The sequence below is a fragment of the Capra hircus genome (assembly GCF_001704415.2).
Source record: "Capra hircus breed San Clemente chromosome X unlocalized genomic scaffold, ASM170441v1, whole genome shotgun sequence".
Lineage (NCBI taxonomy): Eukaryota > Metazoa > Chordata > Mammalia > Artiodactyla > Bovidae > Capra > Capra hircus.
The window spans coordinates 10,643,226-10,663,410 of record NW_017189516.1 but is presented as its reverse complement, the minus strand read 5'-3'; the positions used below and the strand labels follow the sequence as shown (position 1 = coordinate 10,663,410).

The 20,185-nt window shown below is 50.3% G+C and overlaps 3 protein-coding genes across 3 annotated transcripts; 1 reads left to right on the top strand and 2 right to left on the bottom strand.

The window, feature by feature from the left end:
* The first annotated feature begins 968 nt into the window (after positions 1-968).
* On the top strand, positions 969-8,186 carry FOXO4 (forkhead box O4). Its single transcript, XM_005700685.3, has 3 exons — positions 969-1,915; positions 5,382-6,447; positions 6,774-8,186. Exons 1-3 carry the CDS (start codon positions 1,451-1,453, stop codon positions 6,779-6,781), a joined length of 1,539 nt encoding a protein of 512 aa, XP_005700742.1. The 5' UTR covers positions 969-1,450; the 3' UTR covers positions 6,782-8,186.
* A 436-nt stretch (positions 8,187-8,622) lies between these two features.
* Positions 8,623-10,597, bottom strand: CXHXorf65 (chromosome X CXorf65 homolog). The gene is made up of 6 exons (XM_005700684.3): positions 10,472-10,597; positions 10,265-10,351; positions 9,916-10,050; positions 9,521-9,589; positions 8,963-9,069; positions 8,623-8,745 (listed from the first exon to the last, which is right to left on the bottom strand). Exons 1-6 carry the CDS (start codon positions 10,494-10,496, stop codon positions 8,644-8,646), a joined length of 525 nt encoding a protein of 174 aa, XP_005700741.1. The 5' UTR covers positions 10,497-10,597; the 3' UTR covers positions 8,623-8,643.
* A 473-nt stretch (positions 10,598-11,070) lies between these two features.
* On the bottom strand, positions 11,071-14,727 carry IL2RG (interleukin 2 receptor subunit gamma). The gene is made up of 8 exons (XM_005700681.3): positions 14,545-14,727; positions 14,196-14,349; positions 13,764-13,948; positions 13,425-13,564; positions 12,875-13,037; positions 12,190-12,304; positions 11,860-11,929; positions 11,071-11,552 (listed from the first exon to the last, which is right to left on the bottom strand). Exons 1-8 carry the CDS (start codon positions 14,675-14,677, stop codon positions 11,376-11,378), a joined length of 1,137 nt encoding a protein of 378 aa, XP_005700738.1. The 5' UTR covers positions 14,678-14,727; the 3' UTR covers positions 11,071-11,375.
* Between the last annotated feature and the right edge of the window lie 5,458 nt (positions 14,728-20,185).

Here is a 20,185-nt window from a genome sequence, read left to right as displayed (position 1 = left end):
TAAGAATCTTGAACTGGGATTTGGATGTGGGAGGTTAGGGAGATGAAAAGACGAAGGGTAAGTCTAGCTTAGGAGACCGGGTACATTAGGACAACCATTAACCAAATTCAGAGATAAGAGTATCCAGAGGATAGGGGTGTGGGCGCAGGAACAGATAATGAATTCTGTTTGGAACCTGTTGAATGAGAAGTGAAGCCGCCGAGGATGGGAACCTGGAGAATATCAATATTTGAGGAGAGGCCAGAAGAGTCAGTGGAGAAAACTGATTGGTCAGCAACCGCACTATCGGTGGGAACTGCGTATGCCGAGTGGAGGGCGGTGGGGGAGACACTACGATCAGCTAACCACTCGTTTATGTTCCCCAAGCCTTCTGACCAACTCCTCAACACTAAAACAACTCTATTTCCTCGTTAGTTCTTTGCTTCTTGCTTTTCGGTTTTCTGCTTCTTGCAGAGACCTCAATTTTTTTTTTCCTTTTGCCCTCTTCTGACGGAAGAGGGAACCGTCTAGCATCTCTCCACACGCTCATCTAGCGATCCTGAATCACTAGGGAGGAGGGAGGAAGAGGGGAAGGAGGAAAATGATTTTTAACGAAAAGAAAAAGTCCGAGACCACCTCTAATAATAATAATTTATGTTCCCCCTCTATATATCCTGCCACGCCGCTCTCCTGCCACCCTGATCGGGCTGACCGCGAAGTAGGACGGGAGATGTAGTCCCCATGCCGGACCAGGGTGGCACGACTAGAGAACTCGGTTTCCCAACCCGCTCTTCAGGCGCGTGCGCAGATGGCTGCCCTGGCGAGTGGTAAACAGAGACGTCAGGCGGGGGCCGCTGCTTGGAGCAAAACAAAAGGGAAACCCGGGGGCGGGGGGTGGGGGGTTTGATAGGGGGATTGGTGCGGGAATTCGAGAGGCTGGGGCCGCAGAGACCTGGACCCGATAAAGAGGGGGGGAGGGGAAAGGCGGGGGGAGAGGGAGTCAGGGGAGGGGCAAGTGACGCGAGGGAGCGGGGCGTGGGGGAGGGCAGTGATCCGGGTGGAGGAAATTCAGGAGGAGTGTCCGGGGGGCAGCAACTTAAAAGGGGGAGGGAACTGCGCTAAAGAGGCGTTCTGTGATGGGAGAAAGATTTGTGAGGGGATACGGAGCCTCAGGTTTAAAAGAGCAGGAAGCTGAGAGGTTAGGAGAAAAGTGCCTTCGCTAGGCGGAGGTTACAGGTGGTGTCTCAGAAAGAGCTCCGAGGCTGCAGCCTGTAGCAGAGAAGAAACGGAGAACTGTGTGCAAGGGACAGCTTAGGATCAAGCATCCAGGGGTGAGGGGAAGTTCGAGACTTTCTGAGGACTGGCAGGAATGTGCCCCCTGGCCCTCGCTGCTTCCCCCCTGAGGGGAGGCATCGCTAGGGACTGTGGCAGGCTCCTCTGAACGCTGAGCGGCGGAGGTCCAACTTCACGTATGGATCCAGTAAATGAGAATTCAGCCAGAGAGGCTGCCGCGATCGTAGACCTCGATCCCGACTTCGAACCCCAGAGCCGTCCCCGCTCCTGCACCTGGCCCCTTCCCCGACCAGAGCTCGCTCCCGAGCCGTCCGAGCCGTCCGAGGTGGAGTCAGGTCTGGGAGAGAAGGTACACCCGGAGGGGCGCTCGGACGGGCGCACCCAGCCGACCCTGTTGCCCGCCAGGCTCCCAGACTCGGCAGGGGGTCCCCAGCCCGGGATCCTGGGGGCTGTAACAGGTCCTCGGAAGGGAGGCTCCCGCCGGAATGCCTGGGGAAATCAGTCATATGCAGAACTCATCAGCCAGGCCATTGAAAGCGCCCCCGAGAAGCGACTGACACTGGCCCAGATCTATGAGTGGATGGTCCGCACGGTGCCCTACTTCAAGGACAAGGGTGACAGCAACAGCTCAGCAGGATGGAAGGTAACTATGATCCCCCTCAATACCTATCTCCTCCTGGTTCCCACCGGTCTCCTTACTTCTACTCTGCCTCCCTTTTGATACCCCTACCCCAGAGATCCACCTTCCGCGGTCAATTAGACAAGCCATTTACTTAGGACATAGTATATGCTTCTAGGTGCTTGATGCTGAAGGATCACAATGAATAAGACATTGTCCTTGCCCTGGAGAAAACTGAATTCTCTGCTTACTGCTCAACACTCCCAGCACTTTGGCTTGGGCTGCCCAAAACACTTATCCCCACAGAGAAGTCTTTATCCTATGTGCAGCGGGAACTGTGTGGATTCCCTGCAGGAACCTAGCCTTCCCTCCTCCCCCACCTCCCACCCCAACACCTTTTCTCCCATTCCTGTGGGATTACTTGGATTCCCTGCTTGCCTCCCAGTACCTCAGGGTAGAAGTACTGTTCTAGGATTCTGCTACCCAAGAAGATGGAATGAAGTGGCAAAAGGTAAAGAGTGATACCCCCGTGGGAAGGAAGTGGATCTGATACACTAAGAGGAAAAAAAAAAAGGAGGGGCTGCCTCAGTTTACCCTATATAATGCTGAGAAACTCTCCCTAGTCAGGGGCTATCCAAGTTGTGGGGGGAAGTTTTCATTTGCTGTTGAGGAATATTCATGGAGAAAAATAGGGCTCTGACTTTAAAACACAAGGTTGGGGGTTCCCTTGGCTTCCCATGAGGTAACTGCGGGGAGGGATTGCACTAGATGCTCCAAAAGCTTGTCCTGAGAAATATGGGACTCACAAAGTTAGGGAGCTTCAACTCCTACTGACGCCTTGTACTCCAGTAGGTGGTGAGACCAGCGTGCAAGGAAATACGGAAGGCTAAGTGAGCAGAGGGTCTTCTAGGTATAAGAGATCGAGGGATTGAGTCCGCAGTACCCCTTGGGGTTGGGCAGAAAAGAAAGCAAGACAGCTGACTGAGACCCTTGGCACTATTTCTGGGTAGACTGCCATGCCACAGTCGCAGCTCATAAAGAGCTCCCCTCCTTGGACCCAGCCTGCACAGCTGTTTTTTCTTTTCCCTTAGGTTCATTTTCCAGGGTAGAAGAAATAATCATGAGTTGTTAGTTATGCTGTGGGAGTGTAGTCCCTCCTTAGAATTTACACTTATATTGGGTTTTCTTCGTTTACAAAGTAGTTAAAAATTTTAATCTTCACAGCAGTTCTGAGATTCCACATGTTATGTATTAGGAAACTAAGGTATAGAATGGTTGGGAAACTTGCCAAAATCGATAGAATGAGGACTTGAACTCAGGTCTAACTATAAATTATATGCTCTGTCTGCTAATCCACGCTGACATGGAATGATGGCAAAGCCAAATCAGGCTGAGTCTGGAGCCTGCAAGGCTCTCCCCCCTCACTCTCTACCCCCAAGCCTGAGCTGGCTTCCCTGGTGATATGCCAAGGTTACCACCACCCCACCAGGGGGCGGCACTCACTTAGAACAAGAAGGCTTAATTTAGGTGGCTTGGGGAGCAACCAGCAGATGCCCTCCTTCCAAGAGGTAAAAACGGTAGGCTTCTAGGGAGCCAACCTCTCCAAGTAGGAGGCTGTAGGAGGTAGTAGTTCCAAGGGCTAAAGAAGAGGGGATGAGCAAATGGCACTCATGGGTACTGAGCCTTCTCAGTAGACCCAGAGTTAGAAGTTGGAAAAGAAGGGGGGAGTGGGGAGGGGGTAGAAATCATAGTGCCAGAAGTAACTGTGGCTCTTAGTTACTAAAAGCTCAGGCTGGATGGACAAGTGTGATTCCCTGAAGGAACCCAAAACAGTGCGGCCAGAGTAGTTGGAGTGCTGTTACTGCAGGGTCCCAGGGAGACAAGGAGTTCTTCGCTAGAGAGCCCTGGAGCAAGAGGCCACTTAAGAATATTTTCCCAGGCAAAGGCTCTCCTTATCTAGAGCATCTGGCTGAAACACATGAAGTGATTTCTGACTGTCCATAGCCTCAGCCTCCTAGTTGCTCCAAGGCCTCTGGGCTCTTCCCAAGTTTCTAAACACTAAAGAGCTTCATGTGGGAGGTCAAATGCCCCTAAGTTTAGAGTTCCTATGCAGAAATTCCTGACGAGAAGTGGGGAAAAGGAGGTAAGAAAGAGAAGAGAGGTTCCTGAGGGGTGGGGGTGGGGTGGGGGTGGTGGTGCCGGGGTGGGGGATGGGGTGGGGGAGGCCCTGCGGATACAAAGGGATGGTGCAACTAGCCTGGAGCAGCCAATAGAAATAAACTGCTCTAGGGGTTCAAGAAGCTGCCAATCTCAGCTTCCTGGGCCCCTGGGGAAAAAAAAAAACTTATCTCTAGCAGAATATCAGCAGCGAGGGAGGAAGGAAAAACAGAGCTTCTAGTACCCAGGCACTCAAGAGCTGACGGAGCTTCAAGGGGAGATTCACCATTCTTCACCCAAGGGCCACCCGTCAATCAGGCAACAAATATTGATTACTTACTGGGAGCTTGGCACTCTGAGGGGGCCACTGCAGGAGGGCTGCCTACCTGGACAACATGTCCTGGCATTTACTATTGATAATACAAATTACTTGAAACTATAAACAACATAATATAGATTTGGGGAAATTTTGTGTGGAACAGATGAAAAATACTGAACAAGAAATCTGGCTGCAGAAGCCAAGCAACCACTTTAGGAAAGCGAGAGGACTGAAGATTGATCTTGACAAGCTAGTAGAATTGAGAGAGGGGAGCTCCTTCTCCGGACAAGGAGGGAGGGAGGGAGGGGCCTCGTGTATTTGAGGCACAGGGAGAAGCCTGGCCTGAATGTAGTTGAAGGTGTGTGTCAAGGAATCTGAGGAGGGCGGCGGGGGAGGGAATTTAAAAAAAAAAAGGAATCTGCAAATCGTGTAGAGTGCCAGGGCCCAAATGCCCTGTGCGGAGTGGAGCACTAGCCAGGCTGAGGTTCCAGCCCCTCAGCCTGTTCGGAAGACTGACTCAGGACAGGGTGGGTCTGTCCTGGGCTGCTGCTGTACCACTGTCCTGTAAACTCCACCCAAGCTTGTACTCAAGGAAAGGGGTGGAGCTGTGGAATGCTCTTTCCCACTGGAGCCTAGTTCTTGATGAACTAGGAGTGCGTCTTTCCAATGCTTACAAGCCCCAGGCAGCCCCCAGAGACTTGGGTCAGATAGAGGGCTGTGAGCTTTTCAGGGGGAAGGGGGTGCAGCGCCCTGTGAATAGGTCTTGGCTCTGGTTGTCTCCCTGCCCTCTGTGCAGAGAGGTCTGGCCAAGAAGCTTGTCTTCAGGTGGGAATTGTGTGTGGTCTCCTCACCTGCCGCTACCTCCCCCCCCCAACTGTTGCCTGTTTTCCCCTCTAATTTGACTAGCTTTGCATCTCCAGGATCGCCCCCCCACCCCCAGCCGCGCCCCAGTGTCCTTTTTGACTGGACTGCTGACCACTGACCTCCCTTTCTTGTTGCCTCTGCCCCCTCCAGAATTCGATCCGCCACAACCTATCCCTGCATAGCAAGTTCATCAAGGTTCACAACGAGGCTACTGGCAAGAGTTCCTGGTGGATGCTGAATCCGGAGGGAGGCAAGAGCGGCAAGGCACCCCGCCGCCGGGCAGCCTCCATGGATAGCAGCAGCAGGCTGCTTCGGGGCCGCAGCAAAACCCCCAAGAAGAAACCAGCTGTGCTGCCAGCTCCACGTGAAGGTGCCACTCCAAGGAGCCCTGCTGGCCACTTTGCCAAGTGGTCAGGCAGCCCTTGCTCTCGAAACCGAGAGGAAGCCGATGCATGGAGCACCTTCCGTCCACGAAGCAGTTCGAATGCCAGCACTGTCAGCACCCGGCCCTCCCCCAGGGAGCCGGAGCCTGAGGTGCTGGCGGAAGAGGAAATGCCAGCCTCAGCCAGTGGCTATGCAGGGGGTGTCCCTCCCACCCTGAAAGAAGATCTGGAGCTGTTAGATGGGCTCAATCTCACATCTCCCCACTCGCTGCTGTCTCGGAGCAGCCTCTCTGGCTTCTCTTTGCAGCATCCTGGGGTTCCGGGCCCCTTACACACCTACAGCACCTCTCTCTTCAGCCCAGCAGAGGGGCCCCTGTCAGCAGGAGAAGGGTGCTTCTCAAGCTCCCAGTCTTTGGAGGCTCTGCTCACCTCTGATACGCCACCACCTCCTGCCGATGTCCTCATGACCCAGGTAGATCCCATTCTGTCCCAGGCTCCAACACTTCTGCTGCTGGGGGGGATACCTTCCTCCAGTAAGCTAGGCACGGGGGGTGGCCTGTGTCCTAAACCCCTAGAGGCTGCAGGCCCCAGCGGTCTGGTTCCCACCCTCCCGATGATAGCACCAGCACCACCTCCAGTCATGGCGGGGGCTCCGGTCCCCAAGCCCCTGGGGGGTCCTGTGCTCACACCTCCTACTGAAGCTCCAAGCCAAGACCGAATGCCTCAGGATCTTGATCTCGACATATACATGGAGAACCTGGAGTGTGACATGGATAACATCATCAATGACCTCATGGATGGGGACGAAGGACTGGACTTCAATTTTGAGCCAGGTATGGCCCATCTTAGTCATGGCAGCATCTTACAACCTATTCTTGCTCCTAGGTGTCCAGCTAGTCCTGTGATCTAGCAAGGGGGAGATTGAGGACAAGGGGTAGCTGGAGGTCCCAGGGAATTAGAGGGAGGACGTCCCATTAGAGTGGCATAGTTTCCAGATGGGACCTCCAAGGCCCCTCAGCAGCGCTCACCGCTAGGAGGAAGCACAGGAGAGGTGGGGGAGGGGCTGTTTCTGTTTTCCTTAATGTGGTTCTTGCTGATAGAAAGTTGTCATGCCCCCAGATGAGCCTCTGACCTTGTCCTCCGTTTTTTCTTCCCACAGATCCCTGAGCCACGGCTGGAAGCTTCATTCCCTACTTCAGAGACAGAACCAGGCGTGCCCATATCCACTCTTTACCCTTGACCCCTCCCAGGGAATTTGGGACCCTGCTTTAGAGCTAGAGTAGGGTCTGCTAACCTGGGTACTGAGAAAATTATAAAGATATAGCTGGGGGGTGGGGAGGGAGAGGGGAGGGGAAGGGGAGAGGGTTTATTCTCACTGTGCCAATTAGGGAGCCATCCTCAGCTCCCCCCACCACGCATTCCCACCCCATAGATTTTGTAGCATGGGCGGGCAATACTGTTGGAAATGTGAAGTCACCAGTGGCCTTACCCCTGCCTTTGGGAGCAGGATTTTTTGTAGAGTCTTATCTGAGCTGGTCCAGGCTGGATTGAGCTTGAGATTTTTATTCAGTGGCCCCCTTGGGCCAGTGGTGTGGGATTGGGGGTGTAACAGGGATCTGGAAGGGCCAAGGTATGAAGCCTGGAGTGGCTGTGGCTCACCAAGCCAAATCACTCTTGGAAGACTACAGATAACAGAAAGGCTTTTTGTAAACCTTTAAAGAAATATAACAGTGGCAAGGTGTTAGTGATGGGGAGAATGCTTTTTTCTTTTCGGAAGGCTTTGCCATAGTCACCTGATGCAAACACTACAGATATTATTTCTGGAAACACGGGGGAGACAGGGGAGAGAATCTTAGGCCTGCAGAGAGCAGGGGGCAAGGGGAAGAGCTCCCATGAGGACCAGGTCTAGAACATGGTCTGCGCTGAATTAGCTTGGAGTTTCCCTGAGGAAAAGCTAAGCCAGGTGCCTTCATCCTGTCACCTTGTGCCTGGGAGTGTGTGGTGTTGGGGTGCAGCCACACTCTCTCATGACCCCCTTTAGGTTAGTGCTATGGTGGGACAGTGCAGTTGAGGGCCTGGAATGAGTCTGTGGCCTGGGAAGGGGATGGGAGGGGGGAGAAGAGGAGGGAAGGATTTAGGGTGGTAAAGTTAGGCACAGAGACCTCCCTGTTCCAGGCCCCAGACAGCTGTCCCTGCCCTTCTTCCCCTTGCCTGACTGCAGGGGTTATGGGGAAGTGTGTGGTGGCAGGCAGGGGGAGGGGCGGAACAGGGAAGGGGGAGCTGGGGAGCTTGGCTGAGGGTCTGGGAAATGAGCAGGGATGGAGGAGAATGTAGATCAGGTTTACTAGCACCTGCTAGGGAAGGCCATCTGGGGCTCATTCTCCACCCTAGCCCCCAAAGCAGTCCCTCCCCCAGTCCTCTTTGCATTGTCCCCTCCCCCGCCCCTGCTGTGGGTTCCCATCATTTCCTGTGTCAGCGCCTGGCCTACCCAGATTGTTTCGTGTGCTAGATTGGAGTGGGGAAGTGTGTCAAATCAATAAATGAATTAATTCAATAAATGCCTATAACCAGCTCTGGTTTCTGCTGCCTCTCTGTTCCCCTGCGGATAAGGAAGGAGCAGGGATAGGGACTGCCCAGAGGCAGACTGGTTGGGGGCAGGGGGATTTCAGCCGGGGACTTGGTGGAGTACGGTGGGGGAGGGAAGATGCCCATCCCATCACCTAACCCCAGCAGGAGTAGGCGGGCTGTGATAGGCCTCCCAAGGGAAGGTTGTCTGGTTGGAAAAGACCCCACCCCCTACTCTGTCCCTCAAAGGCTTATTGTACTACACTTCGCTGCCTTTCTTCACCCCCCACCCATGTGCTTGCCCCTGCCCTCTCCTGCTCCTATGGATCCTGAGAGTCTCCACAATGCCCGGGGCAGATTTAAGCCTTGGTCTCGATATTATGAGAAGTCTTTCTTGAAAAAAGGAACCTCACATTAAAATGCCAGTGATTTCATTGCAGCTCTCACTTGGTCACTTTATTTTATTAGCGATGTTTATCCTTCCTACTGACAAAGTCCGCTTTGGTCTTCAAGACGGGAGCCCTGCGAGTGGTCCCCTCATCATCTGATCGCCCTGATGATTTGGACTGGAAAAGGAAAGGGTCAGTAAGTAAAAAGGCCCCTGCAGAGAAGTTTTCTACAGACTAGGGCCAAAGGGAGGACCGAAGAGGTGAGAGGCAGGTCTTGGGCATGAATGTTGGATTTGGGAAGGAAATTCACCCCAGAGAGCTGGGGCAGAGGAGCCTTCAGTAGACAGGTGGGGAAAGGAGGCTGCTGGGACAGACCATGTTTGGTAAGGCTTACTGTGAGGTTCACAGAGGATTCAATTGGAATGACTTTCTTGGCTTCTTGGATTCTAAGCATTTTCACTCGACTCCTCTCCAGGAGGTCACATTGTGTACGCAAGGCATCTAGGAACCAGAGAAAGTCACCCCCCCCCCCCGCCAGACACACACACACCTCTGAGTACTAGAGACCTTCCCTACCCATCCCGGCCCTTCCATCATTCACAGGATCACTTGGAGTAACCGGGCCTAAAGCTAGGCTGAGAAGCAACGCAAAGGTGCCTAAGCTTTACTCTTTTCAGTGGGAATCGGGACACCAAGATTCCAAAAGCAGAAGATGAAGGGAAAGATGGGAATGAGGTGGTGGGGATAGGGAGATGTACTGAGAAGATGGCTGAGAAATGGCGAGGAGTGAGTGAGACACACACACTCCTGAAGTGGACCTAGACTCTAGACCCCTTTACCTAGGATCCTGTGATTCTACCTGACAGACTATACCATCCCCAGCCCATATTCTCCATCACCCAGCTGAGTCCAGTACCCTCCACGTTCCTCCTTCCTCCATCCTGCTGCTTACCAATAAGCTCGGGTTCTGGGTTCTTCAGGAGGGGAACAAATGCTTTGTAGGCACTCTCAACTCTAGTTCCTGTGAATACAGTAGTGCAATACACCCAGCCCCATCACCCAGCCTCTCCCTTCCAAAGCCCCAAATTTCAGGACCCTAATACTCAATATTACCTTGGGCTGGTGTAACTTATTTCCTCCCCTCGGGTCCATCCCTCAGCCAGGTCGGGGTGGGGGTTGGGGGCACAGAATGTGCTAACTTAACCACTGTCACAGAAGCAATGCTCCTAGGCTTGACTAGAGACAGTCAATTTGGATCTGGTCCAAGGGGCCCTATTTGAAGGGTCAGATTCATGGTCCAGCTTTGGGGCCTTGCTTTATCTCTGGGGAATGCTTCCAAGTCTCTACCTGGTGCCCCACGCTCCACCTTACAAACGTAGTAGGTGTTTCGAGCTGTAAGGAATTTGCTGGCATAGTCTCCAGGAGTCTTCATCAGAAAAAACAACTTCATTGTCCCCGTTTCATCACATAAATCGATGGTCTCTGGAGGGAGGGCCACAGGGTAATCAAGGAAGCTAAGGAAGGGGAGCAGGAGCGAGAGGGGCCAGTGATCCTATCCAGAACGGGCTGAGGAAGCTGCGGGGATTCAAGGAGTTCTCGTCTTGCCAGCAGGAGAACTCGGGGGCTCGAAGTAGTAGGCTTGATGACCCTACTACTTCAGACCCTTGGCTGTGAGTCCCCTCCCCACACTCCTCACCTGTTTTAGGCAACCCCACTTTACGGCGGGCATAATGCAGCAGCAGCAGGACAGAACAGTTAGCATTGGCCAGAAACTGCTGATTATCTGAGAAGAGACAGGATGGGGCATGTGGCCCTTCCCCAGTTATACCATCCCTGTGCCCTCCACTGCCCCTCCAATACCCTCACCCCTACACATAGACTCCAGCTCTGTGATACCCCTCACCTCCATGTTTGATAAAGATGAACATGTTCTCAAGATCTTCTCACTCTTCAAAGAGAGTCTTGATACGTCATGGCAGAAGGAAGGTGTCCTAGAGGCCTTGGGGGGCCAAGTGGGCCCATAAGATCAGGGGGCTGGAGAGGCAGATGGATTACATTGACTGAGGAGGCCCAGACTGGGCAGACAGGAGAGAGCTATGGGCAGCTGTGGATAACCAGCATCCCTAGGGGTGGGGCCTGAGGCTGCAGCTGAGGGATTATGAGGTCAGAAGCGCTATGTGTGGCAGAAGGTGGAGGAAGGCTAAGGGGAGAAGCACCTGGGTGGGGTCTATAAAAATGTGTTGAAAATGGGGGCAATGCCAATAACCAAAGGAAATCAGGGCAGCATGGTAAATCTTACTCTAAAATGGGCCCCGGAAGGAGTGTAGAACACCTAGAGTGAGGTCTGTTTCTGGAGCAGCACTCTTTCCTAGGGAATTTGTAGAGCATCGCTACTGTGGCGGGAGCCCATGGCTCCTGTTTTGTGCCCTCAGTACTGTGCCTCCCACCCTGATTGGATCCCACGTTTCCCTTGTTCCCCACCCCAACAATAGACATACTTGATGATTATCAACAGAAATTTTATTTCTCATTAGTTTCTGGAACAATTGAAGGGTAGATGGAAAGGGGAGGGAGGGATGGCAGAAGCAATACTGTGAGAAGGAAGGGCTGGACTGGGGGAGATGAGAAACATGGATGGGGCCAAGGGGCAATTCTCAAGTAGGAGATATTGAATGAGGGGGCAGTGATGGGGGAACAAAATTCAAAATCAGCCACAGGCGGCGAGGTGAGCATTGGACCCAAGTTGGTTGGACAAGGGCAAGTTAGCACAGTTTAGGGCTCCAGGACCCTGGGTTCTTGTCAGGGCCTCAGGGCTCAGGTTTCAGGGTATAACATGGAGGAGCCCAGTAGGGGCTATGCTGGCTGCAGGGGGAGCCCCCAGGCCCTTCCCCTCCTTTGGGGGGAATCTCACTGACGTGGCAGAGCCGTTCACTGTAGTCTGGCTGCAGGCTCTCGGCCAGTCCCTTAGATACACCACTCCAGGCCTAAAGACAAATATCTCCAGGTCAGGGGTCTGTGCCAAGGGAACTCTCCTGATCTGCAACCACTGTTATTACAGAAGGGACACACACACTCCTGGCCCCCCAATACCACTGTTTCCATCTGCCTCAACCAATCTAGGATCAGTTCTGGGTGTCTCTCTGTGTCGAGCCCATCCCCCAAATGGTCAGCCACATCCTGACTGTTAGTGCAGGCCCCTCTCCCCTCCCCTCCTTCCCCCATGCTCTCTCTAGCTGTCAGGCAGTTGGTGGCAGTTGACACACTGAAGTCTGCGTATGACAGTGTTCTCACCGAGAAGTTTCCATGGTATTCAGTAACCAGATCCTCTAGGTTCTTGAGGGTAGGAATTCGGGGCATTGTCCTGAGCAGGGAGAAAGAAGGAGTAGGAGCACATCAGTCACACTCTTTTATTGTCCTTCTCCCCCTTCTCCCACATGGAATGAAATGATTCTGTGTTGCCTGTGCCTGCATCTTCCTTTCATCCTCATGCCCTCTTGGGTGATCCTCTTGGGTGATTCCTTACTGTCCGCCCTCTACTTCTGGAGACCCTGTGATAACCATCCTCTACTATTCCCAGCACCACCACCCCCACCTCATTTTCCTGGGATTCAGAATTCTCACCGTTCCAGCCAGCAGTACACACAGATGAGGCTCACAATCAATCCCATGGAGCCAAGAGGGATCAGCACAGCTTCCAATGCAAACAACGAAGGATTTTCTGGATTCTCAAGATTCTCTGTTGGAAAGAGGAAAGGAAAAGAGACCTAACATTTGTAGTACCCCTACTATGTGCCAACATTTAGAGTGCCAACTTGGTGCCAGACACTGTGCTAAACACTTATCTGTGTGTGTATTCAGTCCTCACAACTCCTGAGGGACCAGGGAGCAATTATTATGTCCATTTTACAAACAAAGGAACAGAATCAAAAAGGTCAGTGATGTGCCCAAGGTCAAAGAGGTAGGAAGCGGCAGAGGCAGGTTTAAACCTTAGATTTGCCTGGTTCCAAAAGCCATCTTTACCATGCAGGCTTTCTGGGAATGCTGCAGGGAAATCTTACACATTCTGTATCCCCTTTGAATACCCCCTCAGCCTCCTTCTCAATCCACTCCCCCTGCTCTAACAACACACTGATCCAACACTACACAGAAAAATCCTGCTTCCTGGGAGTTGGAGTTGAACAGTGAGGGGAGATGGGCCACCAAGTTTGGGGTCTTAGTGGTAGGGAGGCAGGGCAAAAGACAATGGTGCTAGAAAGGTTGGGGTACTCGGCTCATGGGTCAGGGTGATGTGTTAGGTCCATTTTACCTTTTGAAGTATTGCTGCCCCAGTGAATTGGGTAGCTCCAGTCACTCCAATGCTGAGCACTTCCACAAAGTGGGTTATAACGGCTCCGAACACGGAACGTATAGAGTTTCTGTGCATCCACGCTGGGCAGAGAGAAGCTATGTCTGTGGTCCACGGATTGTTCCTTGAGGAGAAAGAGGGTGAGGGAAAGATGGGTGTTTATAGAAGAAGGCAGAATGAAAACTGCTGCCCCCACTCCCATCTCACATCATCTTCTGGTTCTTCTCAGTTTCTCCCTCCTCTCTTGACTATTCAAGTCACACTGCTACCTTCACTGACCAGAACTGAATGCTTTTGTTTACTTGCCTTTCTGGTATTGGGAAGTGTATGGGTAGGGAAACCTTAAGGAAAACTCAAAGATGAGGAGAGAAAGGAGTCAGAGGAGGAGGGTGGAAGGTGGGCAGGGGAACTGAGAGGCAGAGAGCAGGAGCTGGGGAGCAGCATTCCTGTTGGCTGATTGAATCCTTTAACCCTACTTGCTCGGCCAGGGCTGCTATCCCCACTCACTCACCGTCCAGCTTCGGTCCCGGTCGCTCCGGTACTGCACCAGGTGCTCCAGACAGTGGTCCAAGTATCTGTTGCTCCAGCTCAGTTCTACCTGGAATTCACTCAGGTTGCGAAGCGTCAGGTTCTCCGGAGCCCAGGGGATCACTGGAGATATGTGTGCATGTGTGGTCATTCCCCTGGCCTAGATAAGTCAGGATCCTGAAGGTAGTGCCCCTGAGCTCTCCTCACTTCCCCATTCTGTCCCTCACCTCCTCTTTTCTGCCACATACACTTACGGTGAAAGAACACCACTTTAAATACTCCAGTACCCCACAGTATCCTTCGACCTTCCTTTCCAACTTACCCAGATCCTGCAGTTTTAGCATCTGTTTGGGCTGCTTCCTGTGTTCCCGTGGGTCCTGGAGCTGGACAACAAATGTTTCGTAGAGACGGATCTCCTTTTTTCCAAACCAACAGCCAGAAGTGATTCCTTCAGAGAATAGATAGTGGCCACACTCCTGGAGTTTATCATCACCAAAGTTCCTGTACCTAGAGAAGGTTTTCAAGGGAGAATAACAATGAGGTAAATAAACTTGGGTACTCCAGATTTCCACAGCCCAGCCTCGGCTCCTCTAAACTGATTTATGACTTACCCCATGAGAAAATAGTGGAGAGCTTAGGGTGCTGGCTACTCTCTTTCTTGGTCCCCACACAGTCTTTTCACATCTAGTCTTTCACATCACCTCCTCCTCCTCCCTCTCCCTCCCCACCCCCGTCCTGGCTACCCGTCTCATACCCATAATGCAGAGTCAGGTTGTTGGGCTGGGGCTCAGAGCTGCTGTTCCAAGTGCAATTCATATACTCCACATTGAACACAAAACATTGAACCTTTGGGAGTGGCAGAGTGGAAACATCGAGGGTCCCAGCGGGTTTCGAAGTCAGGAAGAAGTCTAGGTTGGAGAGAAAATGAAGTGGGGGAGGGGAAGAGAAGACAAGATGGTCAGACGCAGAAGCAGAGTGAGGCAAGGAACCCTTCCCTTGCCCTCCCTACAGTACTTTTAAATTCTGCCCGCATCCTTCTAATGCCGGGTGGCAGGTTTCAGGATTCTGTGCGACCCCTTCTCACAGCTTCCCTTCTCACCAACCTCCTCCAGTCCCAGGTTTCCCACCAATGTCTTCATTCCCACTGGGCGTGAGGAACTTTGGGTTCAGCCCCACCCCCAGCAGAGGTAGCTGGAGAAATAAGAGGGATCTGAGTGGCAACGGTGGCTTCAACATGGCGCTTACTCTTCGTTCCCTGGGTGTCGACTGTGTCAGGAACCTGGGCCCCTTACCGACTACTCCTCCCCACCCACACATTTCCTTCTGTCATAACTTCCGGTGGAAAGAACCTCTGAAACCAGGGCTTTACGGAGGGTGTGGTCAAACTACCGCACAACTGCACTCATCTCACATGCTAGTAAAGTAATGCACAAAATTCTCCAAGCCAGGCTTCAGCAATATGTGAACCGTGAACTCCCTGACGTTCAAGCTGGTTTTAGAAAAGGCAGAGGAACCAGAGATCAAATTGCCGACATCCGCTGGATCATGGAAAAAGCAAGAGAGTTCCAGAAAAACATCTATTTCTGCTTTATTGACTATGCCACAGCCTTTGACTGTGTGGATCACAATAAACTGTGGAAAATTCTGAAAGAGATGGGAATACCAGACCACCTGACCTGCCTCTTGAGAAATCTGTATGCAGGTCAGGAAGCAACAGTTAGAACTGGACATGGAACAACAGACTGGTTCCAGATAGGAAAAGGAGTACATCAAGGCTGTATATTATCACCCTGCTTATTTAACTTATATGCAGAGTACATCATGAGAACCGCTGGACTGGAAGAAACACAAGCTGGAATCAAGATTGCCAGGAGAAATATCAATAACCTCAGATATGCAAATGACACCACCCTTATGGCAGAAAGTGAAGAGGAGCTAAAAAGCCTCTTGATGAAAGTGAAAGAGGAGAGTGAAAAAGTTGGCTTAAAGCTCAATATCCAGAAAATGAAGATCATGGCATCCAGTCCCATCACTTCATGGGAAATAGATGGGGAAACAGTGGAAACAGTGGCAGACTTTATTTTGGGGGGCTTCAGAATCACTGCAGATGGTGACTGCAGCCATGAAATTAAAAGACGCTTATTCCTTGGAAGAAAAGCTATGACCAACCTAGACAGCATATTGAAAAGCAGAGACATTACTTGCCAACAAAGGCCTGTCTAGTCAAGGCTATGGTTTTTCCTGTGGTCATGTATGGATGTGAGAGTTGGACTGTGAAGAAGGCTGAGCGCCGAAGAATGGATGCTTTTGAACTGTGGTGTTGGAGAAGACTCTTGAGAGTCCCTTGGACTGCAAGGAGATCCAACCAGTCCATTCTGAAGGAGATCAGTCCTGGGTGTTCATTGGAAGGACTGATGCTAAAGCTGAAACTCCAATACTTTGGCCACCTCATGCGAAGAGTTGACTCATTGGAAAAGACTTTGATGCTGGGAGGGATTGGGGGCAGGAGGAGAAGGGGACAACCAAGGATGAGATGGCTGGATGGCATCATGGACTCGATGGACATGAGTCTTAGTGAACTCCGGGAGGTGGTGATGAACAGGGAGGCCTGGCGTGCTGTGATTCATGGGGTCGCAAAGAGTCGGACATGACTGAGCAACTGAACTGAACTGAACTGTGGTGAATGTCTGCTATGACACAGGCTAAATCCTCCAGGAGATTAGGTGTTAATCTAATCTGTATGTATAACACCACCACTGTAATGTGGTGTAAGTAGAGACTAAAGCTGGGTATCCAATATTGTCACAGACTCAAGAATCCTCAGACTACCTAGATCCTGGGAAGGATCTGTTCACTACCACCACCATTCCCAATCACCTTCTCATCTAATTGTTTCATCCCATAGAGTGGAGGGTCCGAACCTCCCGTCATTTGATGCTAAGCTTCTTCCTTGACTCAGTTACCCTGAAACTGCTATCAAAGCTCTACTGTCTTGGGCTGGACAGAAAATGCAGTCTTGGCTCCCATGAGCACATCTATAGCTATCTTTCCTCTGACCTAATCCAAATCAGAATATCCATCCTTATAGTTGTTTCTAGAGCTGGGTCCCTGTGAAGACTGGCAAGGAGGTCTGACTTACAAGATTTTGGAAATGAAAGAACAACAATGCTACCTTCAAACTCCTCATCTTGCCCTGAATCTGCTTCTCTTCCTGTGTCTGTATCTCATTTAATGGTATCATCACCCTTTCAGTCATCCAAACTTGAAACCTTGAAGTCATTATCAGTTTCTCCATCTCCCTCATCCTGAGAATCCAATCAGCTCTCCTGTTGTGTGTCTCCTAGGTATGTCCTCCTTTCTGTGATTCCCTGTAGTCACCATTAGTACTAGAACCCATGAACTGGCCTCCCTTTCTGAAGGCCCCCTGCTCTCAAATCCATTCTTCATTCTGTTGCCAGATGTACCTTCCCCCAAACACAGATCTGACTGGAGACTCTATTTACATAAATTGATTATTTAGTAAACATTTATTGAGGCTTTCATATGTGCCAAGCACTGTGCTTATTTTCTAAACCATGTTAATTTTCTGTGGGTTAAAATTCCTCAGGGTTAGCTCAAATGTTACCTTCTCCAATATGTCTCCATCTCCCCAACCAGAATTAGTCTTCCCATTGATTCAACAGCATTTTGTTATTGTTACTTTTGTTATTTGCTAGTTTTATTATTTTCAATTTATTGTTGACTGACTGAGATCAAATCAGTCAATCCTAAAGGAAATCAGTCCTGAATATTCATTGGAAGGACTTAGGCTGAAGCTGAAACTCCAATACTTTGGCCACCTGATGGGAAGAAGTGACTCATTGGAAAAGCCTCCGATGCTGGAAAAGATTGAAGGCAGGAGAAGGGGATGACAGAGGATGAGATGGTTGGATGACATCACTGACTCGATGGACATGAGTTTGAGCAAGCTTTGGGAGCTGGTGATGGACAGGGAAGCCTGGCGTGCTGCAGTCCATAAGGTTGCAAAGAGTTGGACACCACTGAGTGACTGAACTGAACTGATTTATTGTCATCTGTTACTTTTATTACAGCACTCTATCTTTTCTCTAAAAGGCAATATTATTATAGAAAGAATGTCAAGAGTCAAGAAAAGTACAATATCATTTATATGTGAAATCTAAAAAAATACAATAGAAAATTCCCTGGCAGTCCACTGGTTAGGGCTCCGGACTTCTGCAGGGGGCACAGGTTTGATCCCTGGTCTGGTCGGGGAACTAAGATCCTGCAAGCTGCTTGGTATGGTCAAAAAAGAAAGAAAGCAAAAAATACAACCAACTAGTGAATTGTTGGTTCAATTTATTTATTTAAAAAACAAATTAAATTTATTTAAAAGAGAAGCAGATTCATAGATACAGAGAACAAACTAGGGGTTACCAGTTGGGAGAGGGAAAGAAGAAAGAAAGAAAAAAAGAAAGAAAGTGAAGTCACTCAGTTGTGTACTGACTCTTTGCAATCCCATGGACTGTAGCCCACCAGGTTCCTCTGTCCATGGGATTTTCCAGGCAAGAATACTGGAGTGGGTTGCCATTTCCTTCTCCAGGAGCTCTTCCCAACCCAGGGATTGAACCTGGGTCTCCCGCATTATAGGCAGGCACTTTACCACCTGAACCACCAGGGAAGTCCTGGGAGAGGGAAAGGGAAATATAGGGTAAGGGAGTAAGAGACACAAACTTATGTATAAAATGAGCTACAAGGATATATTATACAATATGGGGAATATAGCCAGTATTTTATAATAACTAAACTTTAAAATTGTCAATCACTATATTGTACAGCTGTAACTTATATAATATTGTACATCAAATGCAGGTCAACTTTATAAAGCAGGAAAAAAAGAATAGCAATGAGATGATACACTACTTTAAAAAAGAGAGAAGAGAGAGTTGAGAAAAAAAAAATCCTAATCTCAAATGTTACTCAGTAGCCTAGTCTCAATTGTTACTCAGTAGCCTAGTCTCAATTGTTACTCAGTAGCCATATAACACAGGGCAAGTGAACTTCCACTCTGAAAATCAGCTTCCTCAGCCACAAAATGGATACAATAATATCCCTAACTCATTGGTTTTTTGGGGGGGGGGGCCTGAGGGGGGTTGGATTAGAGACAACGTCTGAAAAGCATCTGACACTTAGTAGGTGCCTCTCGATAGAGCAAGGATTCTTAACCTGAAATTCATGGACCCTTAGAGGATATGTGAATAAACTTCAGGAGAGGGCCTAAGAATCTCCCTACAAAGTATCTAATCTGTATCAGTTCAGTTCCCTTCAGCTCCCAGTCTGGACTCTTGGCGAACCCTTGAACGGCAGCATGCCAGGCCTCACTGTCCATCACCAACTCCCGGAGTTTACCCAAACTCATGTCCATTGAGTTGGTGATGCCATCCAACCATCTCATCCTCTGTCATCCCCTTCTACTCCTACCCTCAACCCTTCCCAGCATCAGGGTCTTTTCAAATGAGTCAGTTCTTCCCATCAGGTGGCCAAAGTATTGGAGTTTCAGCTTCAACATCAGTCCTTCCGATGAACACCCAGGACTGATCTCCTTTAGGATGGACTGGTTGGATCTCCTTGCAGTCCAAGGGACTCTCAAGAGTCTTCTCCAACACCACAGTTCAAAAGCATCAATTCTTCAGGGCTCAGCTTATAGCTCAACTCTCACATCCATACATGACTACTGGAAAAATCATAGCCTTGACTAGACCCTTGTTGACAAAGTAATGTCTCTGCTTTTTAATATGCTGTCTAGGTTGGTCATAACTTTCCTTCCAAGGAGTAAGCGTCTCTTAATTTCATGGCTGCAGTCACCATCTGCAGTGATTTTGAAGCCCCCCAAAAATAGTCAGCCACTGCTTCCACTGTTTCTCCATCTATTTGCCATGAAGTGATGGGACCAGATGCCATGATCTTCGTTTTCTGAATGTTGAGCTTTAAGCCAACTTTTTCACTCTTCTCTTTCACTTTCATCAAGAAGCTCTTTAGTTCTTCACTTTCTGCCATAAGGGTGGTGTCATCTGCATATCTGAAGTTACTGGTATTTCTCCTGGCAATCTTGACTCCAGCTTGTGCTTCTTCCAGCCCAGCGTTTCTCATGATGTACTCTGCATATAAGTTAAATAAGCAGGGTGACAATATACAGCCTTGACATACTCCTTTTCTTAGAAAGTATCTATTTTGTATATCTCTATGCACATTTTTTTCTGGGAAGAAGGGCCTTAGCTTCCATCAGCATATTAAAGGGATTGTGAAACACAAGCGGTTAAGAACCTCAGTGATGTACCATAAAGACCTTGAGGGATTAGAGCCGACCTTTCAGGATTTAACACGTGCTTTCTCATGCATATGTAGTTTCTAATCTTCGCAACAGTCCCTTAAAGGAGGTGTTAGTAGTATACCTATTTTTCAGATGCAAAAACGAAGAAGCGGTTGAAAAAGGCAAGAGTTCCTACAGACGATCTAGCCCTTATTCGAGGCCGAGAACTGAGAGAGGCTCAGAGAACCCAGTTCCAGTAGGAGCTTATCGCCTCGGCCGCCTCCCACCTCGCAGGTTCGTATCCCCAGCGCAGCACACGACTGGCGGTCGCTGCAGGAATCTTGACTGAGTGAAATCCACCTCCCGTGGCGGGCGCCGAAAAGCTCCGGGGGCGCGGAGCTCCGCCCCACGCCGGGCTGGGCCCGCCCCTGCCGCGG

Excerpts from the sequence above, each read along its gene's own strand:
- FOXO4 (XM_005700685.3), top strand. The coding sequence starts at position 1,451 with ATGGATCCAGTAAATGAGAATTCAGCCAGAGAGGCTGCCGCGATCGTA. Across the intron at positions 1,916-5,381 it reads ACAGCTCAGCAGGATGGAAG|AATTCGATCCGCCACAACCT; the intron begins GTAACTATGATC and ends TGCCCCCTCCAG.
- CXHXorf65 (XM_005700684.3), bottom strand. The coding sequence starts at position 10,496 with ATGTTCATCTTTATCAAACATGGAG. Across the intron at positions 10,352-10,471 it reads CATCTTTATCAAACATGGAG|ATAATCAGCAGTTTCTGGCC; the intron begins GTGAGGGGTATC and ends GTCTCTTCTCAG. Across the intron at positions 9,590-9,915 it reads GGTGGAGCGTGGGGCACCAG|GAACTAGAGTTGAGAGTGCC; the intron begins GTAGAGACTTGG and ends CTGTATTCACAG.
- IL2RG (XM_005700681.3), bottom strand. The coding sequence starts at position 14,677 with ATGTTGAAGCCACCGTTGCCACTCAGATCCCTCTTATTTCTCCAGCTA. Across the intron at positions 13,949-14,195 it reads AACCTGACTCTGCATTATGG|GTACAGGAACTTTGGTGATG; the intron begins GTATGAGACGGG and ends AACCTTCTCTAG. Across the intron at positions 11,930-12,189 it reads GTGTACTGCTGGCTGGAACG|GACAATGCCCCGAATTCCTA; the intron begins GTGAGAATTCTG and ends CTCCCTGCTCAG.